The 10,995-nt window shown below is 40.4% G+C and overlaps 1 protein-coding gene across 3 annotated transcripts in view; it reads left to right on the forward strand.

Moving 5' to 3' along the window:
* The window catches only part of ARF4 (ADP-ribosylation factor 4), a 27,065-nt gene that overhangs the window by 5,791 nt on the left and 10,279 nt on the right, over positions 1 to 10,995 (forward strand). For all 3 annotated transcript variants that reach the window (XM_011998402.1, XM_011998399.1, XM_011998400.1), the window contains 2 exons: positions 6,165 to 6,245; positions 6,619 to 6,728. In XM_011998402.1, coding sequence (XP_011853792.1) covers positions 6,165 to 6,245; positions 6,619 to 6,728 — 191 coding nt within the window. The remainder of the gene's footprint in view (positions 1 to 6,164; positions 6,246 to 6,618; positions 6,729 to 10,995) is intronic.

A 10,995-nucleotide genomic window follows, 5' to 3' on the forward strand; every position in this document is an offset into this window, starting at 1 on the left:
GAGGCACGAGAATCCCTTGAACCCGGGAGGCAGAGGTTGCAGTGAGCTGAGATTGTGCCATTGCATTCCAGCCTAGGCGACAGAGTGAGACTGTCTCAAAAAAAAAAAAAAAAAAGGAAAAGAAAAAAATTCATTCATATTACAGCGTATATTAGTCCTTCATTCTTCTCATTTTTTTCCTTTTCATAAAATTCACATAAGCATCTCATTTCTTTTGATGGCCAAATAGTAATTACATTGTATGGATAAACCACATTTTATTTATTCATTCATCAGTTGATGAAAATTAGGTCATTTCCACTTTCTAGCTCTTCAACATTTATGAACAAGTTTTTGTGTGGGCATGTGTTTTAAATTCTTTGATAAATACTTAGGAGTGGAATTGTGTCATGGTAACTGTCTTGAACATTTTGAGGACCTGACAAACGTTTCCATTTTACATCCTTATTTACATCCCACTAGCAATGTATGAGGGTTCTAATTTCTCTGCAAGACTTAGGTTTTTAAATATCTGTTCTTCTTTTTCTGTGATTATGGGGGACATTTCTGGACATTAAATGTCTCATCTGTAAAATGAAAGGTTATTGTGAGGATTAAATTCCAAAAATGTATGGAATCACCCAGTACTATGCTTAGAATGCAGTAAATATTCAATTTTAAATTATTGTTTAAAATTATTATGCAGCGTGGGCACCATGGCAAGACCTCATCTCTACAAAAAAATTTTAAACATTAGCTGGGCATGGTGGCGTGCTGCTGTAGTCCCAGCTACTGGGGAGGCTGAGGTGAGAGGATTGCTGGAGCCTAGAAGTTTGAGGCTACAGTGAGCTGTGTTTGCACTACTGCATTCCAGGCTGGGTGACAGATCGAGACCCTGTCTCGGAAAAAAAAATGTATATATATACACACACACACACTTAAAATAATGAAGGTATATTTCAAACTTGTAGATAATTTGAAAGATAAAGGAAAACATGAAAAATCGTTTTATCCATCGGAAAATACTCTTTTGTCTTTCCAGTCTTACTCCTTTCTGCAATATTTTTTTCTCCCTCAAAGTTGAGATCATTGTATCTAACTTTTTTTTTTTTTTCCTTTTTTTGAGACGGAGTCTTGCTTTGTCGCCCAGGCTAGAGTGCAGTGGTGCTATCTCGGCTCACTGCAGACCCTGCCTCCCGGGTTCAAGCCATTTTCCTGCCTCAAGCCTCCCGAGTAGCTGGGATTACAGGCGCCTGCCACCGTGCCCAGCTAATTTTTTTATTTTTTAGTAGAGACGGGGTTTCACCATCTTGGGCAGCTGGTCTCGAACTCCTGACCTTATGATCCACCTACCTCGGCCTCCCAAAGTGCTGGGATTTCAGGCATGAGATGCCGTGCCTGGCCGGATCTAACTTCTTTAATTTAAAATATAAGTATTTCTTGCTGCCCTAATTATGGGCAAAGGTTTGTTTTGTGGGGATTTTTTTGTTTGTTTTTCTGAGACTGAGTCTCGCTCTGTTGCCCAGGCTGGAGTGCAGTGGCGCCGTCTGGGCTCACTGCAACCTCCACCTCCCGGGTTCAAGCTATTCTCCTGCCTCAGCCTCCCAAGTAGCTGGGATTACAGGCACCCACCACCATGCCTAACTAATTTTTGTATTTTTAGTAGAGATGAGTTTCACCATGTTGGCCAGGCTGGTTGCGAACTGCTGACCATGTGATCCGCCCACTTCAGCCTCCCACAGTGTTGGGATTACAGGCGTGAGCCACGGCGCCTGCACTTGTTTGAGACGGGGTCTTGCTCTGTTGTTCAGGCTGAGGTGCAGTGGTGCGATCATGACTCACTGCAGACTCGATCCCCTGGATCCTCCTTCTTCAGCTTCCCATGTAGCTGGGAATATAGATGCACACCACCCTAATTTTTTGTTTGACACAGGGTCTCAACTTTGTTGCCCAGGCTGAAGCACAGTGGTGTGGTTACAGCTCACTGCAGCCTTGACCTCCTGGGGTCAAGTGATCCTCCCATCTCAGCCTCCCCCAGTAGCTGGGACTTCAGGCATGTGCCATTACACCTGTCCAAATTTTTTTTTTTTTTTTTTGAGATGTACTTTTGCTCTTGTTGCCCAGGTTGGAGTGTAATGGCGCGATCTCGGCTCACTGCGACCTCCGCCTCTCAGGTTCAAGGGATCCTCCTGCCTCAGCCTCCCGAGTAGCTGGGATTACTGGCATGCGCCACCACACCCAGCTAATTTTGTATTTTTAGTAGAGACGGGGTTTCTCCATGTTGGTCAGGCTGGTCTCAAACTCATGACCTCAGGCGATCCACCTGCCTTGGCCTCCCAAAGTGCTGGGATTACAGGTATGAGCCACCATGCCCCACTCACACCTGGCAAAGTTTTGTATTTTTTGTAGAGACAGGGTTTTGCCATGTTGCCCAGACTGGTCACAAACTCCTGAGCTCAGGCGATCCACCTGCCTCAGCCTTCCAACGTGCTGGGATTACAGGTGTGAGCCACCATGCACAGCTTCCCAGCTAATTTAATTTTTCTTTTTTTAAAAGATGGATCTCGCTCTCTTGACCAGGCTGGTTTCAAACTCCTGGGCTCAAGCGATCCGCCTGCCTCCGCCTCCCAAAGTGCTAGGATTACAGGTGTGAGTGACTGCCTGGCCAGCAAAGATTTCTGAGGTAGTTTTCCTGCTATATTAACACTTTGGTCGAAGTGCAGGTCTAGTTAAGGAGAACAAGTATTATTCCAGTACATCTTTCAATACAGTTGCTTGTTTCTGGACACGAAGGGGAGGGAGGACATTGCTGGGCTATACAGATTAGCCTTATCTCGGCTAGTTGAAAATTGGTAATAGTTTTCATTTTGTGGAGAAATTTCACTGCCAAATATTGCACCATTAAGGAAATACATAAGAAATGACTAAAGTGGCTCGAAGTTGTTGGACCAATATGTTTTTGAATAAAGAACTGTAAGTTTTAAGTGACGACGGTATATGTTTAATTTGTGCATTAAAGCTTAGAAATAGCTTTTTAAAAAACTCTTAGTTTGCATTTATATAGCATTGTTATTTTTGATACAACTGCATAAGATACATTCTGTGTTGCTGTGAGCCATTAAACTGTTGTCTTGTAATTTATATTTAGAAAATAATTTGTGGATGCTTAAAAGTCATTGTGGGTAAATTATTTTTCCCCTGGAATTCTGGGGTGACCTAGAAATGGTTGCATGATTTTGTAAACACTTCCCTTTTTGAAAAAGTAAAATGAGTATATAAAATACTATATATTTAAAGCCCTCAAGGAGTCATCTTCAAAAAGATATATCAGGAAATGTAAACAGCCCAACATTTTAATAAAAAAAAAATCTACTTGGACAATTTTTTTTCTCTTTTCATAAAAGTAATACATGTTTTTTGGGTAAAAAAAATTCCTATCAGTAGAGGAGCAAGGAAACTATTAATTATTCATACAAGCACATATAAAACCTATTAAAAGAAAATTTGGAGTACCTACATGCTTTTGTATAATTTAAAATAATATAATCATGATTTGTCTTGGATTTCTTCCATTCTTTGTCAATATTTTTGGATTTACTTTTTTTTTTTGAGACCGAGTTCCGCTCTTGTTGCCCAGGCTGGAGTGCAATGGCATGATCTTGGCTCACTGCAACATTCACCACCTGGGTTCAAGCGATTCTCCTGCCTCAGCCTCCAGAGTAGCTGGGATTACAGGCATGTGCCACCACATCCAGCTAATTTTTGTATTTTTAGTAGAGACAGGGTTTCACCATGTTGGCCAGGCTGGTCTCAAACTCCTGACCTCAGGTGATCCGCCCGCCACAGCCTCCCAAAGTGCTGGGATTACAGGCATGAGCCATGGCGCCAGGCCTTACATTGTTTTTAATTGGCAGTCTGAGGTCCAGTTGGACCTCTGGTGATAACTGGCAGGTACCATAGTTTTGTGTGTGTGCGTGTGTGTGTGTGTTTCCTAATCAGCGTCTGTTTCATTTCTGACTTGGCTGAATCATATTTGAACTTAAAGGTTAATTTTAGTTAACTTAAAAATCTGATGCTTTCAACAGACAGCTTTGTTGAACCATTTAAAGATCCAGTTGTTTTTTGCCACCCCCCCCCTTTGTTTTATATCTTGTTACTAAAGATGCCAAACTTAATAGCTCCTTTTTATGTGTTTTTTAGAATTATGTTTTCTGATCTTTTTGATACTGTTCCATACTCAAAAAAAAAAAACACTTGTGTAACAGTTGGCTTTTATTATTATGCTCATGAATGAGGGCTTGATGTGGGCTGATCACACTGACTAGTATTTGGGAAGAAATAAACCTGTATCCCAGTACGAAGTGGGGAACAGGATTTTACAGGACAAAGGAATAAAAGGCTTGAGTCTCCAAAAAGAATTTAAAGTTATTGTTGGTAGGGTACAGAGCAGAAAGGGTTGTTAAGAGGGTGGAAGGAATCGGAATTGCCTGTAGCCTTCAATTCTGTTTTGGACTAACTGATAAAAGATAGACTTACTTGCATAGGAATGTAAATTAGATAAGTGAGATAATTTCAGCTCTTTTTTTAACTTACTAGCATTGCTTTTATGTGCTAAGTCATGCTTTGATTTAAATATTAAGAAAGTGTCCTTGCTTAAATCAATACTCAATTGAATTGATATAAAAATCTGTGATAAATCCAGGCAGCCAGATACGATATCCTAAGAACAATGATAAATTCAATGAGGTTATTAGATATTGATCTTTCATTTGTGAGGGCTTTAACAAACACTGCAGAATATTCAGGTTTTGAGAGATTCATACTTACAAGCATTTAATTTGTTCTTCACTGTCACCCTAATAAAGAGGTATAGCCTCTTGTTCTAGTGTGGATTTTTTTTCACAAGCAAACACATTCCTCCCTACTTGTACTTCTGCCTCAAATGAATCATTTTAAGAATTTAGGTCGGGCACAGTGGCTCACACCTGTAATCCCAGCAGTTTGGGAGGCTGTGGTGGGCAGATCAAGACCAGCTTGGCCAACATGGTGAAACCCCGTCTCTACTGAAAATACAAATTAGCTGGGGTGTGGTGGCACGTGCCTGTAATCCCAGTTATTCGGGAAGCTGAGATAGGAGAATTGCTTGAACCTGGGACATGGAGGTTGCAGTGAGCTGAGATCATGCCATTGCACTCCAGCCTTGGTGACAGAGTGATACTCTGTCTCAACAACAACAACAACAAAAATTTAGATATTACTTAATATTGTAGATGAATGTGATAGGGCCATTTTTATAACACAGGTTAATCAGACTTTCGTTTTCATTTTGGCACATTTAATGTTGAAATGGATTTAAGCAGGGGTAAAATTGGCTTCATCTTCTTTTATTATCATTATAAGGTCACTAGGACATAGTTATAGAAGGTCACTAGAACATAGTTACACCACTAGGACATAGTTATACCAGTGTATTTTTACCCCTTAGCATCAAAATCTGTTACCCAAATTGTACTCTGTAAATAAGAGAAAATATTTTTACAAACCTTAAGGTAATTCTTTATTCAGTTTTGTGTTCTCTGAATCAACTTCTAATCTGTGTTTTAAAAAATGGTAGTATTGCTGGGCACGGTGGCTCACGCTTGTAATCCCAGCACTTTGGGAGGCCCAGACTGGCAGATCACTTGAGGTCAGGAGTTTGAGACCATCCTGGCCAACATGGTGAAACCCCATCTCTACTAAAAATACAAAAATTAGCTGGGCGTGGTGCTGGGCGCCTGGACAACAGAGCAAGAGTATGTCCCCCCCTCCTCTGCCCCCCCGCAAAAATGCTGGTAGTTCATAGAATAAAGTCTTGAATTGGAAGAGATCTTAGATGATCTGATCCAGTCCCTTTATTTATGGCTAATTTATCTTTCCTCAGTGTCCTAAAGTCACTCAACTAGTTTGTGGCAAAGCTAGAGATTAGAGCCTAAGTCAGCTATATACTCGTTTCCTTTTACTAGTACATGCTGTCTCTCTTGGTCTAGAAAGAAGAATGGAAAGGCTTTCTGTAGGAAGTGTTGCCTTTGGGAATCAGAAATAAGATCATTTCATTTAGACAACTTCTACTTTTGCCTTATACTGTAAAATTATTTCTTGGAGTGTGCTTTTGGTCTGGATTTTAAATCTATAATGTCTTTTTCTAGTTGGATTGGATGCTGCTGGCAAGACAACCATTCTGTATAAACTGAAGTTAGGGGAGATAGTCACCACCATTCCTACTATTGGTAAGAAAGTTTACAGATGACTTTATATCATGATGATATGTTGTAAAGTGAAATATATACAGTCTCGTTTTGAGACTGTCTTTTTGTTAAGCATGTTGATTATCTTAGAAGTACTTTTGAAACAGGCCGGGTGTGGTGGCTCATGCCTGTAATCCCAGCACTTTGGGAGGCCGAGGTGGGTGGATCGCTTGAGTCCAGGAGTTCAAGACCAGCCTGCATAACATATTGAGTCCTTGTCTCTGTTGATGTTTAGGTTTAAATATATTTTTTTTAATAAAAAGAAGTACTTTTAAAACACTAAGAAAATTCCACAATAAAAGGTTTTATTTTCTTAATGACGCCGCACAGCGGTCATTTTTGTTTTTCTTTGTAGGTTTTAACGTGGAAACAGTAGAATATAAGAACATTTGTTTCACAGTATGGGATGTTGGTGGTCAAGATAGAATTAGGCCTCTCTGGAAGCATTACTTCCAGAATACCCAGGTAAGGGATACTATATGTTTTTATAACTTTTCTCTGTGGGTTTCATGCTCTAAAGTTTATGTTAGTATCTAGTATTTACTTGGATATTGGTGTTTACTATGAGTTGGCATTTGTCTTATCACCACTTCCACATTCTTCAGTGGACTCTCACTTATGCATCGAAGGCTAACTTATATAGGGTGGAAGAGTTGTAAAGCAATTACGGTAAGTGTTTGGAAGATGGGGTGGGTGCTGGTGTACTTCTCAAGAATGAATTAGGTCTCTTATCCATAGTTCTTTGCTTTCCATCTTAGTTTAGAAAGTAAGGTCTGTATAAACTGTCATTGTAGTTTCTGATGAATGTAAGACAATTGATAGTCCTTTGTTTAGCTCAGTTACTTGTTTACTTTATTAAATACATTAAGGTCAGTTCGCTGCATTGATTTGTAAGATATTTTTATATTGCCACATAGTGTGTATATATAATACTGGCATGGAAGAGACTTTAGTGAGTGATCCTATAGAACAAGAGTTCTCAAATTTGGGGGTGGCACGTAAGAGTCACATGGGGAACTTTAAAAATCCCAAGACCTGGATCATCCCCTAGACCACTTGAATCAGAATCTCACGGGATAATCCAGGTACAGTAGTGTTTCTTAAACTGTAATATGCATATCAATCACTTGGGTATTTGTTAAAAATACATATTAATTCCGTAGGTCCTGGCTAAGGCCTGAGATTCTGTATTTCTAGCAAGTTCTTGGGTTGTGCTGATACTACTGGTCTGGTATCTTACACAACAGCACTATTGACATTTTGGGCTGGGTTATTCTTTGTTGTTGGGTATGGGGAGGGCTCTCTATGCATTGTAGGTTGTTTAGTGGCATCCTTGTCGTCTACCCACTAGATGGCAATAGCAGTTCCCCTCAATTAGCAGCCAAAAATCTCTCCACACCTGCAAAATATCCCGTGGGGCAAAATTGTCCCCTGCTGAGAACCACCGTTCTAATCTAACTCTCTTACATATGAGGAAACTGAAACTTGTAATGACTTACCCAAGACGGGAGAGTTTCTTCTTACTCTTCCTTTGTTTAACCTGGTCCCACCTCAATTGTTTTTTCTACCACCCAAGGAATTTGTCAGTTTTTGTTTACTACTTGGTAATTATTTTTTAAGTGGATATCACTGCCACTTTATATGTTTAAGATTTGCAATGTCATCTTGTTATCCAGCTCTTAAAATATTGCATACAAGTGGGGTTTATTGCCATCAGGTGGCAGTGAGTACCTTAGGTGAGTGGCTGGGACAACCAGGTTTACATAGTATGTCATATTAAATAAGTGGTACACTTTTTTATTTAAAAATGAGAATGTTTAGGCCAGGTGCAGTGGCTCACGCCTGTAATCCCAGCACTTTAGGAGGCTGAGGCGGGCAGATCACGAGGTCAGGAGTTCAGGACCAGCCTGACCAACACAGTGAAACCCTGTCTTTACTAAAAATACAAAAATTAGCCAGGCATGGTGGTGTGCACCTGTAATCCCAGCTACTCAGGAGGCTGAGGCAGGAGAATTGCTTGAACCCGGGAGGTGGAGGTTGTGGTGAGCCGAGGTTGCACCATTGTACTCCAGCCTGGGTGACTGGGTGACAGAGCGTGACTCTGTCTCAAAAAAAAAAAAAAAAAAAAGAATGTTTATGGTCATCAATATACAGCTATGACTAGAAAAGATATTTGATACAGAGGCACATGCTTTAAAAAGCTTCATTATGGAAAATGTTAAATACAAGGTGAACATTGCTTATCCGAAATTCTTGGGACCAGAAACCACTGTTTCTGATCTCAAAATTTTGGAATATTTGCATTGTACCCAGTTGAGCATCCTAAATCCAGAAATCCAAAATCTGATATACTGCAGGGAGTTTTTCCTTTGTCACGTTGGTGCTCAGAAAGTTTTGCATTTGGATTTTTGGATTAAGGAAACTCAATCTGTATACATAAAAATAGAGAGAATAGCATAATAAACTCACATGTATATATTATGCAGCTTCAGTTAACAGGATATAACCAGTGCTATGTTATTTGATATTCATCTCTAATGTGCTCTACCCTCTGGACTGTTTTTTAATTTTTTTTTGAGATGGAGTTCTCGTTCTGTCACTCAGGCTAGAGTGCAGCGGTGCAATCTTGGCTCACTGCAGCCTCCGCCTCCCGGGTTCAAGTGATTCTCCTGCCTCAGCCTCCCAAGTAGCTGGGACTTCAGGCATGCGCCACCACACCTGGCTAATTTTGTATTTTTAGTAGAGATGGGGTTTCACCATGTTAGCCAGGCTGGTCTTGATCTCCTGACCTCATGTGATCGCCCTGCCTAGGCCTCCCAAAGTGCTGGGATTACAGGCATGAGCTACCACACCTGGCCAATATATTTTGAAGAGTTAGATATGAAGTAAAACCTTGCTAATCCTTAAGCCTAATAATTCTTGACCAAGGGTAACCCTGGGTTTATCCCTAGATTTCTTTAGAATGCTTTGTAATTTACTTTGCGTTCTTAATTTGAGATTAGACCCAATTCTGGCCTCTTTGGACCACCTTAGAATTAAAAGTCCAAGTACTACTTCCCAGGGAGTTCATGCTAGCTGGGGAAAGCTTTATGTGTTACCTGATAGAATCAAAGCTGAGCTCCTAGCTTGCATTCCCAGCATTACTGATCAGTTCTTCTAGCTATAAAATTTAAAAGAAACTATAGCTTTAACCATGTTTCTAACCTATACTAACAAACCATGGCATAGTGTGTAGTAAATTCCTCTTATTAGATAATTCCAACTAATTTGCCATTCTAAATAATTAAACAAATATTTGGCTTTTAAAATAATCTCATAGCAGCTGGGCTTATCTGTAGAATCCTAGCTTTTCTTCATTCTTGATTCTAGGCTGTTCCAGGAAGAAAATAATTAGGGATTAATTCCTAAAATAATTCTCCTTCTCAATGTTACTTTGGGACTGATAGCATTATTTGCGTTTTAAAACAAATAAAGGCTGGGTGCAGTGGCTCATGCCTGTATTCTCAGCACTTTGGGAGGCTGAGGCGGGAGGATCGCTTGAGCTCAGGAGTTTGAGGCCAGCCTGGGGAACATAGCAAGACCCTGTCTTTACATCAAAAAAAAAATAAAATAAATAAAATAAAAATGGAAAGTTAGTAGTCAAGATAAAATTAGGTCCCTTTTAAGGGCATTACCTCTTGTAAAGGATAGGTTTCAGGACCGGGTACTATGGCTTGCGCCTGAAACACCAACACTTTGGGAGGCCATAACAGGAGGATCACTTGAGGCCAGTAATAGTTCAAGACTAGTCCAGGCAACAGAGTGAAACCCTGTCTCTACCAAAAAAAAAAAAAAAAAAAGATTACCTGGGCATGGTGGCATACTCCTGTAGTCCCAGCTACTTGAGAGGCTGAGGTGGGAGGACCACCTGAACACAGGAGGTGGAGGCCCAAGTGAGCTATGATTGTGCCCTGTCTCTTATACACATCTAGATGTGTATAAGAGACAGCCTGAACACAGGAGGTGGAGGCCCAAGTGAGCTATGATTGTGCCTCTGTACTCCAGCCTGGGGGACAAAAGGAGACCTTGCCTGTTTTTTGAAAAAAATGGAAGGTTTGGTTCTAAAAAGGAGTAGCTTTTGAAATATGGAAAGGAAGAGACAGATTTGGTAAATAAATGCCTGTGATAAGCCAAGCACAATGATAGCTCTTTTCTCTTTGACTGCATTTAATCTTTAACAAGCTTATGAAGTTAGTAGTATTTTTATTTTATTTACACAAGGCATAGTCAAGGATTAGGTAGTATTATAACAAGTAGTGTAAGATTTGAATTTGAGTCTGTCTTTCCAAGCATCAAACATTATTTTTTGTTTTTGAGATGGGGTCTTTCTCTGTTGCCCAGGCTAGAGTGCAGTGGCACTATCGTGGCTCAGTGCAGCTTCAGTCAACCTCCTGGGCTCAAGTGATCCTCCCTTCTCAGCTTTCTCAGTAGTTAGGACTATAGACACGTGCCACTACGCCCTACTAAAATTTTAATTTTTTTCGTAGAGACAGTGTCTTACTCTGCCCAGGCTGATCTTGAACTCCTGACCTCACGTGATCCTCCCACCTCAGCCTCCCAAAGTGGTGGGATTAGAGGTGCCATGCCAGCCAAAAGGTTTTTCAAAGGATAGATATTTAAAGTGATGGTTTTCCAGGTGGTGTAGATGCAGTGTAAAATAAGATAAAAAAGTTATCGGCCGGGCGCGGTGGCT

The sequence above is a fragment of the Mandrillus leucophaeus genome, unplaced genomic scaffold, assembly GCF_000951045.1.
Source record: "Mandrillus leucophaeus isolate KB7577 unplaced genomic scaffold, Mleu.le_1.0 Scaffold57, whole genome shotgun sequence".
NCBI classification, from domain to species: domain Eukaryota; kingdom Metazoa; phylum Chordata; class Mammalia; order Primates; family Cercopithecidae; genus Mandrillus; species Mandrillus leucophaeus.